The 23,376-nt window shown below is 41.5% G+C and overlaps 1 protein-coding gene across 1 annotated transcript in view; it reads left to right on the top strand.

Moving 5' to 3' along the window:
* The window catches only part of stk17a (serine/threonine kinase 17a), a 39,263-nt gene extending 15,943 nt beyond the window's left edge, over window positions 1–23,320 (top strand). Inside the window, exons 2-7 of the mRNA XM_085763951.1 lie at window positions 1,346–1,558; window positions 17,412–17,562; window positions 19,456–19,582; window positions 20,285–20,333; window positions 21,610–21,789; window positions 22,897–23,320. Coding sequence (XP_085620077.1) covers window positions 1,346–1,558; window positions 17,412–17,562; window positions 19,456–19,582; window positions 20,285–20,333; window positions 21,610–21,789; window positions 22,897–23,320 — 1,144 coding nt within the window. The remainder of the gene's footprint in view (window positions 1–1,345; window positions 1,559–17,411; window positions 17,563–19,455; window positions 19,583–20,284; window positions 20,334–21,609; window positions 21,790–22,896) is intronic.
* Window positions 23,321–23,376: the final 56 nt, after the last annotated feature.

Below are 23,376 nucleotides of genomic sequence, written 5' to 3'. Positions count from 1 at the left end.
TGTTTTCCAACCACCTGACGACTGATCGTCCTCTCTCCTCATCTGACTCTGACTCCTGCTCTATTTTTTTTTTTTCATGTCTCGAAATTAATCTTGTGCAGACTCATTACATAACGAGGATGAAAACATTCCTCCTGGTCGGAGCTGAGAGATGAACGATGAGGTTTATCTAGAGCAGCTTCACTGTCCTCGATCTCCTTTCATTAAACATTAAAGAGAACCGATTAGAGCAGGAAACCGTTCACTCACTCACATCGGTGTTTCTTCTCTGCAGCCTCGGGTTCAGTTTCACTTCCTGTTCAGAAACTTCACTTCATTTCTAATAACTCAGATCTTGTGAACTCACTCGTGACCAAACAGACGACAGACTGAAACCATTCTGTGTAAAGTCGGACCTGATCAGATATTATGCAGGGTGTCCGCGGGGTCTTGAATAGTATTAAAAGGTGATGAATCAATTTTGGGAAAATGAAGACCCTTAAAAAGTATTAAAAAGTCTTTTCACGACTTTATAAAGTCTTACATTTTGAAGGTATTTTTTCTGAATTAGCTGTCAAAGAGTTTGAGTTGTAAAAAACATTGGGGAAGTGTGTGAATTTATTTGTTTTATTAAAAAACAAAGATGAACCGGTTCATGAAAAAGAAAAGAAGATTGCGCCACTCTCAATAAAACAAAAACAACAATGTTTTTTTTTTTTATAAACTTTGCCTTTGATTTATTATCCTAGCCTTTTTTGAATTCTGTTGTATCATAGTGGTCTATAGTCTTTATTACAAAAACTAAAACTGTTAAGTTAAAAGTGTCACTGATGTAAATGGTGTCAAAAAATGTTGAGAAGGTCTTGAAAAAAGTCTTAAAAAGGTTTTAGAATTAACTTCAAGATTCTTGTATAAACCCTGATCTCTGGTAACCATGACTAATTACAAAAATGTGCACACGTAAATAGTAATGTTTGTCCAATCACTGGTTTTATAAACTTTACAAACATCAGATTAGTCTAAACAGTGATATAGTGACATGAAAAATTAGATATATATAGCGAAACTCTCGTCTGTCACTATTGTTCTCATGCTGGTTTTCTACCCGGAAGTAGTTGTAAACAACAAGGCGATTCGTCCTATATATTTTTCACAACTATATTTAAGTTCCGTGTTAAGGGCCAACCTTCAATTTTGTAAATTTCTGATTTATTCCCATATATTCCCATTAATTCCCATGGAAAGTTTCCAACTTTGAAAATTCACGGAATTTTACAACCCTACGACAGACAGAAACCGGTCTGTGTAAAGTCGGACCTGATCAGATGTTATGATGATGACGTCATCTCGTCCTCTCTCCGTCCAGGGGGAAGTTCGCCGTGGTCAGGAAGTGCGTGGAGAAACGCACCGGACACGAGTACGCCGCCAAGTTCATGAGGAAGAGGCGGAAAGGCCAGGACTGCCGCACGGAGATCGTCCACGAGGTCGCCGTGCTGGAGCTCGCCACCGTCAGCTCGCGGGTCGTCAACCTGCACCAGGTCTACGAGATGGCGTCGGAGATGGTGCTGGTCCTCGAGTTGTGAGTATCCGACACAAACACAAAAACAACACACACACACAAGTCACTGTCGACACACGTGTAGGAAAGACACAACAAACAACTGGAGAAACAGGAGAAAGAAAGATTAAATATCATCTGGAAGTCACCAAAACTTCACTTAGCTTTACTGCTATGGCTGTCGGTTGCCGCGAAACGCCGATAGCGACGGGCTAATTTCTGTTAGCCTGTCTATGGAGTTTTACATTATACGTTAGCATTAAGCTAGCAGACTTTATGCTTAGTTGTGATACTGGCTAACATCTAAACATCTCTGACAATATGTTGCCTCAAATACGTTGTTGACTTAACTTAGAACAGATGTAGACATCCTTGTTAATTTTATCCACGTTTAGTTGGTGTTGTGGTCTACTGCATAACTTTATCCAGAGCAGACACTTCTCTCGGTTGAGATGTGGTTTGGGAAAAGGTAAAAAAAATCCCCCCCGTGGCCCCCAGCCTCTCAGGATACCTAGTGTGGGAGTTGCATGTACCCCATGCACACCGTTTGACCATTTTAAACTTAAAATGTCAAGAAAAAACATATAAAAACAAATGAAAACTGACTAACTGCAATGCATTTCAATGGATGTGGAGGCAGAGAATGTCCCAGTGTATGGGCTAGCTATGCACACTGTGATTGGCTCATCGTGTTTGGGGGCGTGGCTTAGCCATAGGTCAATTGCGACTGGTCCCTCGCTTTATTGCGACCGGCCCCTCGCTTTATTGCAACTGGTTTCCGCTTAATTGTGACTGGTCCCTCACTTTTTTGTGTCCCCAGACCGGTTCTGGTCTCTGTAGAGTTGGAAGAACAGAATATGGAGTTTAATATTTGGCTCAGTTTGTGTGTTTGTTTGTTTGTTTGTTTGTTTACAAGTTGTTCCGGCCGTAGATGTTTGTGAGTAAACAGGAAGTAAACAGAGCGAGGAGACGCGGAGCGGCAGCGAGCGCTTTTCCTTTTTTAGTCGAGCGGCAGCTTCAGGCCAAACTTTAATGCTCCAGCAAACACCAGCTATTCCAACAATGTGCCTCGCCTGTGTCCTTTGTGTACACACACACACACACACACACACACACACACACACACACACACACACACACACACACACACACACACAGATTGGGTTTCCTGTGTCCTCGGCCTCCGACTGGGAGGCGACTGACAGCAGAGTGATGGTAAATCCACCATCAACACTGAGACGGGACCAACTGGAGCTCAGAGTGACCCAGTATGTGGGATTCACACACACACACACACACACACACATGCACATACATACACACACACACACACACACGCAAACACGCACACACTCTCACTTACTGTCTCTCTCTATGGGAACCAGGTCAAGCATGGCCCAGTCATGACCAGTGAGATGAGCTCATCACCAACAACTGGTGCAGCTACAGTCGACCCCATACAGTGTGTCACGTGTGTGTGTGTGTTTTTGTGTGTGTGTGTGTGTGTGTGTGTATATGTGTGTTAGTGTGTGCGTCAGTTCATCACGACACGCCACACTGATCAAGAAGGTCTCTCTCACTTCCTCTCTCTCTCTGTCCCACTACACACCATATTGGATTTTGCCTGAATGCTCATCATAGTGACACACAGTTAAGGCCTTTGCTCACTGAGTCCGTTTTTTTCTCATGCGTTTTTCGTATCCGTCATCCGACCAAAAACGTTACGCGCAGGCTCCTTGCACACTGAGTCCGTTGCGTTTTATTCGCATGCGTGTTTATTTTGTGTTCCAAATTTCGGAGAGGGAGACAAAATCGTCACGCAGTGATGCACTTTGTGGTTCTCTCACTTGTTGAGAAATGAAAGAGAAACATTTAAATATTGTGTCCATCCTGAGAGGAGCCAGTAGCGAGGGGATCTGCTGCTTGTTAATGAGCAGTGGAACTTCATGATCACTTCAGCTGTTTATTATAGGATGTGAGAGGTCCAGTTTGATAGATATTGATTATTAGCTCACACATTAAACAGAAGACGGACAATTTCCATGATCCTGAACAGCGGCTGGCACACACACACACACTCAGCGGTGAACAGCGGCTGGCACACGCACATACACAGACACACACTCAGCGGTGATCACCCTCCCCACCCTCCCTCTTTTCTCTCTGTCCAGCCTCGAAACTCTGATGTGATTGGTCAAAAGATTTTTCACGGATGCGAAAAACGCATTAAATCGAACCTGTTCCGAAAACTTTTATGACGGACGAAAGTTTCGGACTCGGTGTGTAAACATGATCGACACAACATGAGGTCGAATTTATTTTTTGACGTGCGGCAATTTCGGACGACAAAAACGGACTCAGTGTGCAAAGGCCTTTACACACACACAGACACACACACACACACACAGACACACACACACACGGTGTCTGGATTAGATGGTATTGACACGTGCAGGATCAGCTGTCATCTGTCACTCTGCTGAAACCGGAGACGGAGGTCGAGTTAATCCCTCGCGCCTCGTCTTCCAGATCTGACGTCCGTCGCCTCGACGACTCGTTCATTCATTCATTCATTCATTTATTTAAAGTTTCTCTTGTGAAGTTCCTTTACCCAGAATTCATTCATTGCACCACAGTCTGGTTTCTACGGTGGCCCCCGAGGGCTCAGTCAGTGCACTGCAGCTTCAGAAAACACAATTTTCTACCCACCATCATATCATGCCAAGGAAGGGCAAAGGGTTTTCATTAGGGCTGGGCCAAAAAATCGATTTTTATATTAATCGCATTTTTTTTCTGGCGATTTAAAAAAAAATTTTTTTTTGGTCCAGCCTGTCCCCCCACGGTGACTGGTGTTTATCATGGTGTGATTACGTGGGCCGGTCGGGGAAGCGGGCTGTGAGCCAAACTGAAAACTGTCGGAGTAACGTCAGGTTGTTGTCGGTTGATCCGGTGAATGATGAACTTTCAGGGTTGATCAGAATTTTCCTCTGAATGTAAACATGCTGCAGACTTCCGCTTGTAAGCAAATCAGGCAGTGCCCTAATGAATTTTGTCTATTATTATTTTTTTATGTATTATTATTAGTTTAACAGCTCTGGGCCGTTCAACTAACTTAAAAAAAACTTATTTGTGCATTTTTTAATATTGTCCATTTGGAATAACATTCTGTTTTTGAATAAAGTTAGGGAGAAAGAAATATATGATACTAGTGACATGCTGGATCAAACGAGAAACAACTCCTCCTCTCGTTCTTCTCTTCCCTACAATGTAAATCAAATTTGTGCCTTTTTTTAAATCCGATTAATCGATTAATCGAAGAAATAATCGACAGATTAATCGATTATCAAAATAATCGTTAGTTGCAGCCCTAGATATTATCTCATAGCGTGGTGAATGTGCAGCTCACAACTTGTCCTCCTTGAGCGTTGTGGAGTTGTTGGATTGTGTATTTGATGAGTTTGATGAGGGAAACCAAGAAATCCCATAATGAGCCTCCGTAGCGTAGCTCTGAGCAGCTCACGGCTCTGCTCCGCTGTTCTAAAAACAGCTTGCACCGACAATTAAAGGCAACGAACCTACTGCTATGACTATAGGGATTACGGCAATGGGCCAATTTGACAAAATGTTGAACTATCCCTTTACAATCTTTATTGTACAATCATGTATTCTGTGCCATTACACTCGACAAAGTCAAACCGGCCTGTTGTGTTGGTTTGTTCACAGATATCTATGTGAACAAACGAACACAACAGACAAACTGATGTGATGTGTGTATTGTTTTTTGTAAATATGATTTATGATGTATTGTCAAGTGTTTGGTTCAACCTGCTCTTGTTTAAGGACAGAAAATCACAATAATTGAAATATAAAATCGAATCAATACTTGTTTAATCAGAATCGCAATTTAAATCGAATCGGGACCCAAAAATCGTTAGAGAATTGAATCGGCAAAAAAGCATATCGGCCCAGCCCTAGTTTTCATATAATGGCGCCAGTCGGATAGAGTTCACTTTTGATTGGTCCAAAACACACACTATGAAACATCCAGATACCTCCATACTGCTCGTCTGTACTGACCCAAGTGTCCTGAAGCCGCCACATGGAACAGTTGTTCAGAAACAATGAATTTGATCTGTTTTTAGCCTTGTTGTTGTTGTAGGAGCAGCTCCCAGTGGCTCTGCAGCGTATTTGAGGTTTAAATAGCGCGCGTGATTCTGAGGTGTATTGAACGCAGCATCGTCCCACTCGCAGTTTGTGAAGAGCCGCCGCACTCTTCCCGTGATCGCATAAAACTCACTGGAGTTTGTTTTTATCATCATAGACGAGAGTGGGACAATCTGACAGTGACCATCAGACGAGTTGTTGTGTCCGTGACCGCGAGTCTATATTTAAAACTGCATTAATAGACATAACTTACCAATAATAATTATAGTTTTTTATGAACAATTTCTCTTCCTGTTCCTATTTTAATTTATTGAAGTATATCAGTGGACTATACATTTCATTCTGCATATATTACTGCTGTATCTGCCTTTATACTAATGGTTTGTATACAGATTTTATTCAAATCTCTCCTCTTGAAGCCTTGTTGGTCTCTGACACATTTTAGCTCTAAAACGGCCACTGCAGAAACCTGCAGAGTTGAGATAGAACGGGATTGAACGCAGCTGTTAACATTGATTTCCATTCCTATTGGAGTTTATGATTAAAAAGTTGGACATGCGGTTTATTTCTAATGTCCATTAGTAACAAAGCACAACAAGTGTCAGTCTTTTGTGTGCATTGTAGGCATTGTATTTCCTTTTCCGTTGTTTTTAGAGGCGGTAACAAGCATTTTTATACCTGTGCTACTACTTTTCTGGCCTGTGCTGGTGTGTTACAGTGTGTAGTAGTGTGTTGTGTAGTGGTGTGTAGTAAGTAGTGTGTTACAGGATTACGTGCTGTCAGTGGCTGCTGCCGTCCGGCCCCAGTCTGTCCAGTTAAGCAGATCCACATAGTAAATGCTCCTTTAACTGGTCCAGTTGGCCCAGTGCTCATAATCCTAATCCCAGCCATTGTTCATTAAAAGGATAATCTGAGAATTAACTGCTGCTCTGAGTGAGGATAGTGCTGCTGCTCCTCTCTCTCACACACACACACACACACATAGAGAGACACTACAGTTTGATGTGATGTTTTTTAATGGACAATGATTCTCATGATATTTATAATTCATAGTAGCTCTATTTTTACTTTAGATCTGATCTTACACTACAACCATAGTTTAGTTTACATGTTTATCAGTTACATATTTAGTTTACTGTCTGTTTCATCTGATTTCAACAAGTTAAATGTCTTTATATTTATAATAATAATAATAATAATAAAGTTTATTCGTATAGCACCTGTCTTAACAAAGTTACTGCAAATACTGTGAGTTAAAACAGATAAAGTCCAAAGAACCTGAGCATAATAATCTTAAATAAAAGTGGAACATCTTAAATAAAAGACAAACATCTCTCTATATTTAACATAATATAATGTGAGCAGCTGTGACAGGAAGTGATTTAGACGTTTAAAGTCTCATAGTGAATCAGCTGCTTGTGAAGAGACGAGAAGGAGAGATCATGTGAATCATATGAATGAAACTCTATTTAATCCATTCACCCCTCCCTCTCTCTCATTTCTCATCTGTCGTCTTTCTTTTTTTATATACAGACCACAACCAGACTAGAATACTGTCTTTCTTTCTTTCTTTCCTTCCTTCTCTCTTTCTTTCTCTCTCTTCCTTTTCTTCTGGACGTTGACAACATCCTCTCATCCGACAGCTGACGGGTATTTTGGGTTGTGGGTTAAGTGGCGATGAAGGAGGATCGAAGGATGGATGAAAGGAGGAGGAGGAGGAGGAGGGGGGGGGGAGATATTCTACGAATGAGGGTCAACGTGACATAGAAAACTATTCATGCCACGATGATGAAGGGAGGGGGGAGGGAGGGATGGAGGGAGAGAGAGAGATAGAGAGGCCCGGAGCTGTTTCCAGAGAAAGAAAAATCAATGAAGAGTGATGAAATAAAAAGAGGAAGGAAAGAAAAGAGACAGAGAGAGGAAGAGAGAGAGCGAGAGAGAGAGAGGAAGAGGAGAGGATGTGATAGAGAGATCGGTCAAACGGAGAAAAAGAGAGAGAGAGAGAGAATGAATGAGAGACCAGAGTTCATTGTGTCAGTCGAGCTGCACGTGACCAGTCAGAAGCATGGCCGCTCGCCCAGAGAGAGAAAGAGAGATGGTTGACGGGTCATGTGTAACTTTATTATTCAACTGATGAAGTTTCTGTTTGTTCCTGATGATAGATAGATAGATAGATAGATAGATAGATAGATAGATAGATAGATAGATAGATAGATAGATAGATAGATAGATAGATAGATAGATAGATAGATAGATAGATAGATAGATAGATAGATGAAGAACTTTGTCTTGAATATTTCATGAACGTGAAATGACCGTTAGACTATAATAATAAAACAATAATAAAAAAAAGCATTGTAGTAATAGTAGGTTATTAGAACATGAGACTTAAAGCAGCAGTAAGCGATCCGGTGGTTTTGGCTAATGCTGCGTTCCAGGCAGGCTTTTGAAACCGTAAATTACAGCTTCAAGTCACGACTTACGACTTTGTAGCGTTCCAGGCAACCCACTCGTGTTTTTCCGACCTGTTTTACCTGTGAAAGTCACTATAACGGCCACTCGTAACTTCTGACCCGTGAAGTTGTACCAGATCGAACTGGTACCACTTCACAGGTCGGAAAAACACCAGTTACGAGTTGCCTTGAACGCACCATAACGTCTTGTCAGCCGATGGAGTTAGCAGCCCCCGCCCTCGTCATGGATCTATTGGTCCTCGTCCCTACGTCGCCACATTCAGGCGCATCCCTTGGCTGCACACACAGAGAGGACTGCCCCTTTATGCCGTTCTCTCTCCTCATTGGATAAAACTTGTAGGATACAAGGAAAGTTTTCTCCTGGGCTCAGAGCAGAGCAGAGTGACTGACAGACCCGTGTTTCAGACCAAACACTCTATAGAAGTGATTGCTGTCGGAAGATATAACTATTTAAGACTTATATTAACACAAAAATATCGCTTACTTCTGCTTTAACTGTGCGTTCACACCAAAAGTTTCCAAAGCGTCAAAAATGCTCGAGGATGCGCTACAGACAAGACAGCTTCCAAAGCTTCCAAAGCGGCTAATATTGCTTTGGTCGCTCGTCTCGTTACTGACATCAAAGTTCGATCGCGCTGGTCAGTGGACAAAAAAAAAAAAAGGCAGTCGAAGGACGTCTCTATTCTGACAGGTTGCCGCCGAACCGCGTCATAGCTAATTACCAAAAAGTTAACCAAGGCTCAACTTCTCGTCTGGTGAAGCTTTGGAAGCTTTGGAAGCGCGGTGACGTCTGTTGACGCTTTGGTCGCTCTGTGTCGCTGCGCTCTCATTGAAAATGAATTGACTTCCAGTGTTTTGACGCTTTGGAAACTTTTGGTTTGAACGCACAGTAAGTCTTATGGACTGTGGTGCAATGAATTCTGGGTAAATTAAGACTTTTTCAAACTAAAACCAACTAACTAATCAGAATCAGAGCAGCTCTAACACCTGCAAGGAAACGGACTGTGTGTTTGGATATAAACAGAGAACAGAAACTATAGTGTAGCAGCAGACTGACAGTATAAACAGTAATTAGATCGAAATAAATAATATTGTTTTTATTTTAATGTTTCACGTCTTTGTTTTATGTATGCGGATGTAAATTAACTAAACTGTTATAATCTGGCATATTTACTATTGTACATTAATATGCACTGTCCCTATTCAAATTCAAATTATAGTTTGTGAACGAAAATCAGTCATGAATCAAAATGAAAAACTAAAAACTCAAACACTATAATGAGGTCCGGTCCTCTGTATGTGGGGCTCCGGGGTCAGAGTGGGTCGGCCCGGGGCCCCTCGACAGGTTACTGCCCCTAATACCCCCCCCCAACCCCCCCTCAGGGCTGTAATGAGTGATGATGTCATGTTTGAGGCCTGAGGTCAGGAGCTGTTTACTGCTGCAGCATGTGGGAAACTCCAGTGATGTGGTCGACGTGAATACATGATGAGAGCAGGATGGAGGCTGCTGCTGCTGCTGAGGGGCATTAACTTGACCTCACTCTCACTTTATTACCCCCCACACCCCCACACCGCTATGTGAGGCACATTTGTCTCTTTGTCCTGCTCCTGTTTCCTCTCTCTACTGTAACAATCAGTACGTTTACATGACACTTGAAAAAACAGAATTATTGCCTTAATCCAACTATAACTGGACAACTGAAGTGCAGGTAAACACCTTAGTCCGACTGAAATCGGAGTTGGAGAACTCAGATTAAGACACCCAGATAATGCGATTGGAATTCGATTTTCTCCGTCATGTATACGCCTTAGTCGGACTGAAGCTGGACAATGCATGTTCGCATGCTCCACAACTGTGCGCATATTTTTTATTCTTATTATTTTGTTTTATTTTGTTGTTTGTCATTTATCTAATTCTGTAAGTTATTGTATTATGTTTTGATTGTCACATATGAGTGTCTGGACCCCAGGAAGAATAGTCCTTACCAAGGTGAGGACTAATGGGGATCCATAATAAAAACTAAAACTAAACTAAAAACTAAAACAGTAGAGACGGCACAAAGTGGAGCAGAGAAGCCGCCCGAACCCGGCAAAGTAAAGAAAAAAACCCAACGTCAGCGCTGATTCAATGCATTTCACACAGAGCGACCAGCAAGAGTGTTTTATGAAAATAAAATTTAAAAAAAAGAGAGATAGAGAGAGAGATGGAAGAAGGAAGCCCGTACCCTATTCTCAGCGTGAATCCGGCCCAGACTGGCACGTCTGGTTGGGAACTGCAGTTGAGAATTTATTATTAAGCTTACTAAGTTGTTTATATTCAGTTTTTTAGGAGGTGACAGAGAAGTCAACAGGACAGGGGGCGTATTAACCTGCTGAAACGACGGGTGACGCCGCATGAGGGGGCGATGAACCCCGTCAGTTATTAGATTTTCTCAGTTGCATGTAAATTGAGACAAGGACAGAAGTCCGATTAGACACCAAAATCGAATTTTTAGCATAGCTCGATTAAGCTCTGCATGTAAACGTACTGACTGACTGGACTTTGACTGGTTCGTGGAGGATCATGTCATATTTGTCGTGTCGTGTTGTGTTGTTGGATTATCCAGGTCAGCCGACCTCCATGTTGTTGTTTTATTTAATTTTTCCCTGAACGGTCGGCTGATCAAAGCCCCGATCGATCCGCTTCCCACAGCACCGAGGCCCACACTCATTTCATTAATGACATTAGCGACCCGCCAATCAAGCTCTGGGCCTCAAAGCCGCTGTCAGGCCTCTGGGCCGAGCCGCCTTTGTCTGCGGTCATATCAGTGTGTGTGCTGTGTTTTAGTTTAGTGTGTTTGTGTGTGTGACCCGTTTAATGAGGATTCTGGGTCACTGAGGTCTTCATTCAAAATAAACACGTCTTATAATAGATGAAGAAGAGGAGACTCCAGAAGGACTCGGGTTTATAGATACATCATAGATTCAGAAGATATAGAAGATATGGAGGTTTTAGTTGCTCTTCTGTTCACGCCAGTCGATTTATCTGGAAGTTGAGACAGTGAAGCTCTAGTGAAGCTCCTAGTGAAGCTCCAGTGAAGCTCTAGTGAAGCTCCAGTGAAGCTCCAGTGAAGCTCCTAGTGAAGCTCTAGTGAAGCTCCAGTGAAGCTCTAGTGAAGCTCCTATGAAGCTCCTGTGAAGCTCTAGTGAAGCTCTAGTGAAGCTCCTAGTGAAGCTCCTATGAACCTCCTAGTGAAGCTCCTAGTGAAGCTCCTAGTGAAGCTCTAGTGAAGCTCCTAGTGAAGCTCTAGTGAAGCTCTAGTGAAGCTCTAGTGAAGCTCCTAGTGAAGCTCCTAGTGAAGCTCCTAGTGAAGCTCTAGTGAAGCTCCTAGTGAAGCTCTAGTGAAGCTCTAGTGAAGCTCTAGTGAAGCTCCTATGAAGCTCCAGTGAAGCTCTAGTGAAGCTCCTAGTGAAGCTCCTGTGAAGCTCTAGTGAAGCTCCTAGTGAAGCTCTAGTGAAGCTCTAGTGAAGCTCCTAGTGAAGCTCTAGTGAATCTCCAGTGAATCTCCAGTGAAGCTCTAGTGAAGCTCTAGTGAAGCTCCTAGTGAAGCTCTAGTGAAGCTCCTGTGAAGCTCTAGTGAAGCTCTAGTGAAGCTCCAGTGAAGCTCCAGTGAAGCTCTAGTGAAGCTCCAGCGAAGCTCTAGTGAAGCTCTAGTGAAGCTCCTAGTGACGCTCCTGTGAAGCTCCTAGTGAAGCTCCTAGTGAAGCTCTAGTGAAGCTCCTAGTGAAGCTCTAGTGAAGCTCTAGTGAAGCTCCTGTGAAGCTCCTATGAAGCTCTAGTGAAGCTCCTAGTGAAGCTCTAGTGAAGCTCTAGTGAAGCTCTAGTGAAGCTCCAGTGAAGCTCCAGTGAAGCTCTAGTGAAGCTCTAGTGAAGCTCTAGTGAAGCTCTAGTGAAGCTCCTAGTGAAGCTCCAGTGAAGCTCCTAGTGAAGCTCTAGTTAAGCTCCAGTGAAGCTCCAGTGAAGCTCCAGTGAAGCTCCAATGAAGCTCCAGTAAAGCTCCAGTGAAGCTCCAGTGAAGCTCCAATGAAGCTCCAGTGAAGCTCTAGTGAAGCTCCAGTGAAGCTCTAGTGAAACTCCTGTGAAGCTCCTGTGAAGCTCCATTGAAGCTCCATTGAAGTTCCATTGAAGCTCCTCAATGAAGCTCCAGTGAAGCTCTAGTGAAGCTCTAGTGAAGCTCCTAGTGAAGCTCTAGTTAAGCTCCAGTGAAGCTCCAATGAAGCTCCAGTGAAGCTCCTAGTGAAGCTCTCATGAAGCTCTAGTGAAGCTCCTAGTGAAGCTCTCATGAAGCTCTAGTGAAGCTCCTAGTGAAGCTCTAGTGAAGCTCCTATGAAGCTCTAGTGAAGCTCCAGTGAAGCTCCAGTGAAGCTCCAGTGAAACTCCTTCTAGATCTGATTCATGATGACGTGTTGTTTCCTGTTTTCTGTTTCCAAAGCGGATTAGTTTCTGTCTGATCCTCTGAGGAATGAACTTTGATTCCTGCAGTTTGGTGCACGTGCCGAGAGCAACCGTGTGTGCGTTTGTGTTTGTGTGTTCAACTTCAGCGGTGAGTGACACAGATTAGAAACCAAATCATTTCACACACACATTCCTTCAGTTGACCTAATTATTCATCATAGATCTCCTCCTCTTGTGCTCCGTGTTTTCTCACCACACACACACACTTGTTTAGCATCTGTTGTGTGTGTTTGTGTGTGTGAGTAAAGACTGTTTAAATCGTTAAAGCTGAATTTCTCAACCACAAGTGAGAGGAAAAAAAATAAAAAGTTAATAGAAGACAAAGTTCCCACCAACCGTCTGTGCAGTTTGTAATTTAACAGAGTTATTGGAGGTTTCATAGCAACAGGAAGAAAACGTTTCTGTTAAAGACCTCAGACGACCACTGAACCATTATAACGATATGAAAATGTGATTTTTTTTAACAAAACTGAACTGAGAAAGTGAGAAAATGTGGATTTTTTTTGTGTGAACTGAACTCTGTCAGTGTGTTAAACCAAGAAATTCTGTCTCATAAAGTGTTTAAATGACTCTGACCTGAGTTATAATGGAAACTTACCCACTAGCACAGCAGACATCCATTAATACATCCAATAGTTTCCATGGAAACAACTTCAGACATCTATAGTTAATCACATTTTTCATTCAGACCCACTCTTATTCCTTGAAATAATACGTGTTAGATGAATAATACATAATAATACATGTGAGAAGAGATTCTACTGCTCGTCTGTATTGATCTCACATACAAAGTAAAAAACGGATTTTAGTCAAGTTTCAGATCATCAGCTGCATGACATGTGAAACAATCAAACGTAAACTGGAGATTATTCTGAAAACCACCCTCTTTTTTTGGGGAATATTGTATTTTAGATTTTTTTCAGGATCAAAGTTACAGTCTCCAACTGACAAGACAAAATCAAAGCCAACATCCAGAAGGTAGCAAAGTAAAAATGAAATGAACAGTATGTACGATGACAGTGCAATAGAAAATAGAAACAAAAATGGTGCGATATTTTGTAAAAAGTCATATTTCAGTAATTTATGTGGGGTAATATACAGCTGATTCAGAAAGTTTAAAGTCGAGATGACCCCATCTCTGCACAAGTTCCTCCATAACTGCTCCTCAATACTTATTACAATACACTCTCTAAAGCAAAACCCTTGTTATATGTATACTGTATATAAAAGAATAATTATAAGTCTACGGAAACCAAACAGATTTTATTTTATAGCGATTATACACTTATACAAATATATTCATGGGTAGTAGATTCTGATTTTACCAATAAACCTTGACAGTTATTACACACTGGAGCTTTAAATTGAAGGTCTGAGTTATAAACCTGCTGCCCTCTGTATCTCCCTCTTTCCTCTCTATGGACTTTTAAAGGTTTTCGTACACAAAGTCTGTTTTTGGGGGGGGGTTTTTCCAGATGCGTTTTTCTAATCCGACAAAAATCGTTACGCACAGACTCCTTACACACAGAGTCCGACTTATTACTACACTGCAAAAACTCAAAATCTTTCCAAGAATATTTGTCTTATTTCTTGTCAAAATGTCTCATTTCTAGTCAAAACTAATCTCTTTCTACTTAAAATAAGACTCATCACCTAAAAATTTACTTGTTTTTAGATCATTTTCACTTGTTTCAAACACATTTTCACCTGAAATCAGTAGAAAAATCTGCCAGTGAAAGTAAGTTTTTTGTGCTTGTAATAAGAAAGAAAAACTTGCTCCACTATCAGATTATTTTAAGTGAAAATATGCTTGAAAGAAGTAAAAAAGTGTCTAAAAACAAGCTGCTTTTTAATGTGATGAGTCTTATTTTAAGTAGAATTAGATTTGTTTTGACTAGAAATGACATTTTGACTAGAAATAAGACAAATATTCTTGGTAAGATATTTTTTTTTAGTGTATACATTTTTATTTCCTGTTCCAAAAACTGTAATGATGGACGAAGGTTTCAGAGTCAGTGCATAAAAATGATCGACTCAACATGAGGTCAAATTTATTTTTAAACGAAAAACAGACTTGGTGTGCAAACGCCTTAAAGGTCAGAATAACAGTCAACAACAAAACAAAAACCCACAGTTAGTTTTTAATCAGTTTTTTTCTGCTGCAGTCGAAGCTCCAGATTCGTACTGACCCTGAACTCACCCTCGGTCACTTCCTGCTCTGTTTGTTTTTCATTAGTTCATGTTTTTATCCTCTGTGCTCAGGTTAAAGGCTCTTTCTCCTCACCTTGAAAACCCAACACCCTCCTCTTCCTCCTCCTCCTCCTCCTCCTCCTCCTCCTCCCTCTGAGATAAAGCCTAATTCAGCGGCGCCCTGAGGGAACACCTCTCCGTCTATTCCTGACTAACCCTGCCTCGTTTTTTTTTCCCCTCCGGCTCTTTAATTGAGTTTGTCCAGTTGGAGTTTACCTCGGGTCAGACGACGGCGGCGATGGCGGCCGCGGCGACGAAGCAGCTTCAGCTTCAGAGTCGAACGACACTTTGACACAGTTTTTATTATTTTCTTGTTGATTTTTCTTTCTTTTTTTTTCTTTTTTCTTTTACAGCTTCAGTTTGTTTTAACTGAGAAAAAAAACACACAAAAAAACGATCGACGGTCGACTCGTCTTCTTCACGTCGTGGCCTCATTCAGGCCGGCCTCATAATTGCTTTGCTATATCTGGAGGTCTATTTCTGCAGCACCGCCAGCAACTCAAAACACACACACACACACACACACACACACACACACACACACACACACACACACACACACACACACACACACACACACACACAGACACACACACATCGGGGTTAGACAGAGATTTATCTCCCGTGTGTCTTGAGGGATTCACCACAAAAAGACGAAGAAGGAGAAGTTTCAGGATGAGTTTGTTGAAGTTTGACTCTGTCAGACACGGACACTGAGCTCTGATGCTTTTATTTTGAAAGATTTCTTCTTTTATTTATACAGCAAGAGGAAGTGAGTGACGTGCTGATCACAGTTTAAAGGGATTGTTCAACATTTTGTCAAATTGGCCCATTGCCATAATCGTTCGTTACCTTTAATTGTCGGTGCAAGCTGTTTTTAGAACGGCGGAGCAGAGCCATGAGCTGCTCAGAGCTACGCTACGGAGGCTCATTATGGGATTTCTTGGTTTCCCTCATCATCAAACTCATCAAATACACAATCCAACAACTCCACAACGCTCTGGTGGACAAGTTGTGAGCTGCACATTCACCACACTATGAGATAATAACACAACGTTACCACACAGAGTTGTTGTAGAGGGAAATACAGAGACTGTTGATGAAAAACTGTCCCTGAAGGCAACACGCATCAGTGGTTTTGCATGAATTTCCCTCTACAACAACTCTGTGTGGTAACGTTGTGTTATTATCTCATAGCGTGGTGAATGTGCAGCTCACAACTTGTCCACCCAGGGCTCCAGACTAACTTTTTTGACTAGGAGCACAGTGGCCCCTAACTTAAAATTTTAGGAGCGCAAGCAGAAAATGTAGGGGCACACACCGAAATCGACTTGCAAAGTAAATTTGCACATTTCCTCTAATTTTCACTGTATTACTGATAAATACTGCATAAATGCAGAAACTATAATGTTTTAAATTCACATTTTATTGTGCAACAGTTAAAATATTGAAAATATAAAGTTAATGTTTAGGCTGCACTGACCAATAACAGAACAAGTAGACACACCGCTTGTGGTAAACAAGCGGTGTGAGGGGATGAGGTGCCTGTGTAGGCCAGCCCTCGTTGGCCTCCTTGTCTGTTGACCCTGACTGAGCCACATGTGCACGGACTCCGTGGCATCAAACTCGTCGACCCCCCCCCCCAACCTCCTCCGCACGGCCAAAAAAAAAGGATCTATCGATCAACAATCAATCAATCATTTCCGAGCCTAGTCTGTGCAGCGCGTTCTGCAGCGCGAGTCAACCTGCTTCGTTGCCTTGTGACGATTTGAGTACCGCTGCCGAGAGCGCGAGAATATTATGGGATGTTTAAGGTTTGTAGCGAGCCGACGAAAAAAAAAAAAAGCAGGTGACACAGCACACACACACACACACAAGTCACCGGTCTGTGTGTCTCCTGCTGTTTCACACGGAGCTGCGCTGTGGAAAGACGTCTCCTCCGCTCCGAGATGTAGAGAAGAGAAACACACGCTTCTTTTCACACATTAGCCAATCACAGTGGTCATTAAAAAAAAAAAAAAATCGGCAAATTTACTGGTCGCACATGCGCGAGTAGATGAAAAATTTACTCGCATTGTATCAAATTTTAGTCGCAAAATGCGACCATTTAGTCGCAGTCTGGAGCCCTGCCACCAGAGCGTTGTGGAGTTGTTGGATTGTGTATTTGATGAGTTTGATGATGAGGGAAACCAAGAACTCCCATAATGAGCCTCTATAGCGTAGCTCTGAGCAGCTCACGGCTCTGCTCCGCCGTTCTAAAAACAGCTTGCACCGACAATTAAAGGTAACGAACCTACTGCTATGACTATAGGGATTATGGCGATGGGCCAGTTTGACTAAATGTTGAACTATCCCTCAATAAAAGTAGAAAAAACGGGATTATGTTAGTTTCAAAACAAGGTGAACACGGTGTGTGTCCATATCTTAAAGTCTGACCTGTGTGTGTGTGTGTGTGTGTGTGTGTGTGTGTGTGTGTGTGTGTGTTGTGCAGCGCGGCCGGAGGTGAGATCTTCAACCAGTGTGTGGCCGACCGGGAGGACGAGGCGACGTGGAGCGAAGACGACGTGAAGAGGCTGATGAGACAGATCCTAGAGGGCGTCTCCTTCCTGCACCAGAACAACATCGTCCACCTGGACCTGAAGGTCAGAGCAGCACACACACACACACACACACACACACGCACGCACGCACGCTGACCGTTTTACTGTGTGAGGTCACTGTGACATCATAAAGAGTTGAGTTTGGAGAGAGAAGCTGAAGTCTGATAAAGTCACAGATACTTCAGTTCCTGAATAAAGTTGAAAAGATAAAACTTTCATCATTTAACATTTAATTTCAACTCAACGATCAGTTAACGAGCTTCTAAACGATCATCTCTAGTAGTTTTAGGAGGTTTCTCACATCCTCCTCCTCCTCCTCTTCTTCTTATTCTTGTCTTATCCAGTTTATCAGATTAGTGGCTGCAACAATCAGTGATTATCTACATTATTTATTACGTTATTTATTATTATGGTATTTTACCATTACTTTTCACAGTACTATCACTTCAATGTTCATTGTTGTCTGTTGTTAAGCGACTAAGTGTTAGATTAGAATATATCAGTCAGTACGTTTACATGCAGAGCTTAATCGAGCTAGGCTCAAAATTCGATTTTGGCGTCTAATCGGACTTCTGTCCTTGTCTCAATTTAGATGCAACTGAGAAAATTGAATAACTGACGGGGTCCATCGCCCCCTCATGCGGCGTCACCCGTTGTCTCAGCAGGTTAATACGCCCCCTGGCCTGTTGACTTTTCTGTCACCTCGTAAAAAACTGAATATAAACAACTTAGTAAACTTAATACATCCTCAACTGCAGTTCCCGACCAGACGCGCCAGTCTGGGCCGGATTCGCGCTGAGAATAGGATACGGGCTTCCTTTTTCCTCTGTCTCTCTCTCTCTGGAGCATGCGCACATGCATTGTCCAGTTATACTCCGACTAAGGCGTATACATGACGGGAGAAAATCTAATTCCAATCGCATTATCTGGGTGTCTTAATCAGAGTTCTCCAACTCTGATTTCAGTCGGACTAAGGTGTTTACATGCACTTCAGTTGTCCAGTTATAGTCGGATTAAGGCCATAATTCGTTTTTTTCAAGTGTCATGTAAACGTACTGAGTGTGTCTTAGCATTTCTTAGTTTTTTTAGTTTTCTTTTCAGTCAGATTAATACGACGGAGTATTAGGGCCACATTAACAAATAAAAAAATCACAAACTTCGAGAGTAAAGTCGTAAATTTACGACTTTATTCTCGTAAATTTACGACTTTATTCTCAGAGTCTGTTTTTTTTTTTCTCAATGTGGCCCTAATACTCCGTCGTAGATTAATGTTGTTGTCCTGTCATGTTTTTAACTGCACAGTCACTGGAGTTTACTGGAATTATTATTGTATGTGACAAATAAACTCTCTTGAATCTTTAATCTTTAATCTTTAATCTTGATTGATGAGTCGATTGATAGAAAATCAAATCAGACATTTGATGATTTGCTCCAGGAAATCATGATGGACATTTTCTATGTTCAGATGTTCAGATGATGAAACATAGGCCAAATAATTAACAATTAAAAATATGTAATTAAGGTGGAATGAAAATAATGATGAACTGAAGTGTCACTTTGAGCAAATTGAACAAAGTGAACGAGACAGTTTTTAAAACTCAAATTAACTCAAATGCAAAACTTGAGATTAAAAAAAAAAAAAAATGATGTCATTCAGGAAACTTTCAAGATTTTCAAAATAAAACCAGGTTTTCTGTTTCCGGTTGAAAACAGAGTAAAGTTCAGATGGTTAAGATCAGTGATCATCAACTTCCACAGAGCTCTATCTGAAAGTCCAGCTGTCGAATCTTTTCATTTTACTATATCAAACAAAACACCAAAGATGTGTATAGATGAAAACTAAACTAAACGATTGGGATTAGATTAGATAGATTATAGATGATAGATTCTATCTGAGTCGTGTGTGTGACTGTGTGACGTTGTGTCGTCCTCCAGCCTCAGAACATCCTGCTGACCAGCTGCTCTCCGCTCGGCGACATCAAGATCGTGGACTTCGGTTTGTCCCGGATGGTCTGCAGCCACCAGGAGCTGCGGGAGATCATGGGAACGCCGGAGTACGTGGGTGAGTCACCGATCAATCGCCGATCAATCACCAGGGTTTAAATAAAAAACAACATGTTTTTGTGTTGTTCTATGATAAATTTGTCGTAATTTCTAAGCACACTGCAAAAACTCAAAATCTTACCAAGAATATTTGTCTTATTTCTAGTCAAAATGTCATTTCTAGTCAAAACAAATCTCATTATACCTAAAATAAGACTCATCACATTAAAAAGTGGCTTGTTTTTAGACACTTTTTACTTCTTTCAAGCAGATTTTCACTTGAAATAAGTAGAAAAATCTGATAGTGGAGCAAGTTTTTCTTTCTTATTACAAGCACAAAAAACTTCCTTTCACTGGCAGATTTTTCTACTTACTTGAAGTGAAAATTAGTTTGAAACAAGTGAAAATGATCTAAAAACAAGTAGATTTTTAGGTGATGAATCTTATTTTAAGTGGAAAGAGATTAGTTTTGACTAGAAATGAGACATTTTGACAAGAAATAAGACAAATATTCATGGTAAGATTTTGAGTTTTTGCAGTGCACGTAAGATATTATTTCATAGATGAGTTAGAGCCATAGACTGCACACCGTTAAATCAGACTTCTGGGGGTGAGAGAAAACAATAAATATAGAAACAAATTGGTTGAATGTACAAAATAAAGAACAACTGTCGAACTACTGATTAATAATCAATAACCACATCTATCTCCACCATGTCAGCTCCTGAGATCCTGAACTACGAGCCAATCAGCACGGCCACGGACATGTGGTGAGGAAACTTCACTTTTACAGTCACAGCTACAGGCACAAAACTAACCACTAACATAAAGCAATTCAAAATACTAATAAAAAGTATTTAGCAAAATAGGAAAACATGGTATATTTATATGTATAATATGTTGTATACGTACTTTTATAGATCTATAGATATATTGGGTTATTATAATGTGTAAACTGCAGAATGAATTTATATGCTGTAGAATGAACGTATATGCAATATGATATGAAGTGTAAATTGATTGTGAAATAATGTATACATATATAATATGTAGATATTATTATGTGTGTGAGAGAACCAGTTTAGTATGTGATGACTTACTAACAAAAAAAATGGATAAAGCACAGTAACAAAGTGGAAACGCTCACTCTGATTTTGTTTTGTTAGGTGAGGCATATTGCTCACTTGTTTTTTGTATTTTCTTTGTTTTTTGATCGCCTTGTTGTTTACAACTACCTCCTGGTAGAAAACCAGCATGAGAACAATAGTGACGGACGAGAGTTTCACTATATTTATCTAATTTTTCATGTTACTATCGCCGTTTAGACTAATCTGATGTTTGTAAAGTTTATAAAACTAATGATTGGACAAACATTACTATTTCTGTGTGCACGTTTTTGTAATTAGTCATGGTTATCATAGATTAGCCGGGCTAACGGTTAGCTACCTGTTTAACTTTAATAACTCAGTGACTCAATAAACGCTCCATGAAAACATATTTTCTCCAGCGGATATCTGAGTTCCAACATGACTGAGCTAACTGGAGTAGTTTCATGTCGTGTCCCACAACGGGAGGGTTTTAACAGCTGACGTCCTGCTGTTAGCTTAGCTACCGCCGTTAGCTTAGCTACCGTTAGTTTAGCTACCGTTAGCTTAGCTACCGTTAGCTGTCCCTGTCAGCTGAGCCACTGATGCTTTCAAGACACCGTGATTCCCCCAAACTGAATAAATACAACACATAGCAACACAAAACACACACACAGAAATAGTAATGTTTCTTCAATCATTTCAGATTTGTCTAAACGGTGATAGGGCCTGAAAAATATGATATATAGCTAAACTCTCGTTCGTTACTATTGATCTCATTCAAATTACAGCTGGTTTTCTACCCGGAAGTAGAATGTAAACAACAAGGAGATTCCAGATGTTGCTCTAACAGCTCTGGTCTGTGTGTGTGTGTGTGTGTGTGTGTGTGTGTGTGTGTGTGTGTGTGTGTGTGTGTGTGTGTGTGTGTGTGTGTGTGTGTGTGTGTGTGTGCTGCGTTCAGGAGCATCGGCGTGCTGGCCTACGTGATGCTGACGGGAATCTCTCCGTTCCTGGGCGAGGACAAGCAGGAGACGTTCCTGAACATCTCCCAGCTCAGCGTCAGCTACACGGAGGACGAGCTGCAGCAGCTGGACGGGGCCGCGCTGTCCTTCATCCAGATGCTGCTGCGCAAACACCCACAGTCAGTACACACACACACACACACACACACACACACACACACTCAATTTACACAGGGTAACCGTGGGGTTTTGAAAAGTATTAAAACAGGGTTCTTACGGATCCTTAAAAAGTCTTAAAAGGCATTGAATTCATTCATCTAAAAACAAATTTTTCCAAAGTCTTAAAAATGTTAACACATGATAAGTGGTATTTTATGGTTGTAATTAGTCTCAAATCTCAAAATAATTGGTAACATTTCGACATAGAGAAGTTAGTGGCGGCCGTCAACGCTAAATTTCTAACCGCCACCAGCTCCCGAGTCAGTGTTTTGTTTTCCCGGACTTTTTATGCATTTATTTTGAAAGGACAGCTGGAAAGAGACACAATCCAATGTTCATGTAGCAGTCACTTTACCTTGGAAGTGGGTCAAATTATCCCTAACCCTATGTAATTGATGTGGTGTTTTTTTTTCTGCATTTGTGTTTATTGTGAAGTCGGACTTAAATTTCATTTCAAGTGGCTTTAAAAAAGTCTTAAAAAGTCTTAAATTTAACTTGGCTTAAGCTGTAGGAACCCTGTTCCCCTCTAATCCCCCAAATACCTCAAGAACCTCAAAGAACAGTTATATAGTGTCTAAAAAGAACTTGATAATAATTTTCTGTTTGTTTCCAACAAATATGTGTGAAATTGATTTTCCATTTTTTATTTTCATTTCTATTTCTGATCATATAGCTTTTTCTACATTCATATGACACCACTACAGCGTAGATATTCTGAAAGCCCAGTTTGTCCTTTAAAAAAGTAAATCAATTAGTTGATTGTGCATCACAGGGCCGAGGTTTTACAAGCATTAATACACAAGGAGACTGGAGAGAGAAATACAGAGGAAAATGCCACAGATTCAGGATGAAAAGCTGGAAATGATCATGTTTTTAGTTTTTTTTCCCCATTTTTTTTGTTTTTTTGTTCTGTCTGTTTATTTTTTCTAATGTTTGGTTCAGTTTATACACAAGGAAATAAAGAAATAAAGAAATGAAGCTGTGTCGCCCTCTAGTGGACGAGTGGAGAACGACTCGATGCTCAGCTCATTGTTTCTGTTTCTGTTTCTGTGTGGTGTTGTGTTCAGGGACCGGGCCACAGCCGAGCAGTGTCTCCAACACCGCTGGCTTCGCTCCTCGGAGTCTCAGGGAACTCAGACGGAGGAGGAGGAGGAGGAGGAGGAGGAGGAGGAGGAGGCCGTTGTCCCCGGCAACCAGGACCGAGAAGAGGAGGCGTCCAATAGCAGCAGCACGACGACGACCACCACCGAGGAGGAAGAAGAAGAGGAGGAGGATGATGAAGATGGGCGTGCGGTGACGGAGGAGCTCATCGTCATGGCGGCCTACACCCTCGGTCAGTGCCGCCAGTCGTCGTCGTCGTCGTCGTCCGCGGAGACGGAGGTGCTGGCGGTTGCCGAGCAACAGCAGAAAGAAGCCAAAGTGTCGAAACGCTTCAAGTTCGAGGAGCCGTTCAGCGTTCTGCAGGAGGTGCCGGGCGAGTTCATCTACTGACTCCGCCCCCTTTCACGTGACGTCATCACCTCCTCCTGCTGAGGAGTTGTCACGGT

This window comes from Trachurus japonicus, chromosome 20, assembly GCF_045865225.1.
Source record: "Trachurus japonicus isolate A0001 chromosome 20, Traja_1.0".
In the NCBI taxonomy this organism is placed as follows: domain Eukaryota; kingdom Metazoa; phylum Chordata; class Actinopteri; order Carangiformes; family Carangidae; genus Trachurus; species Trachurus japonicus.
The sequence above is the reverse complement of the archived record's forward strand: the minus strand, read 5'-3'. Positions and strand labels throughout refer to the sequence as shown.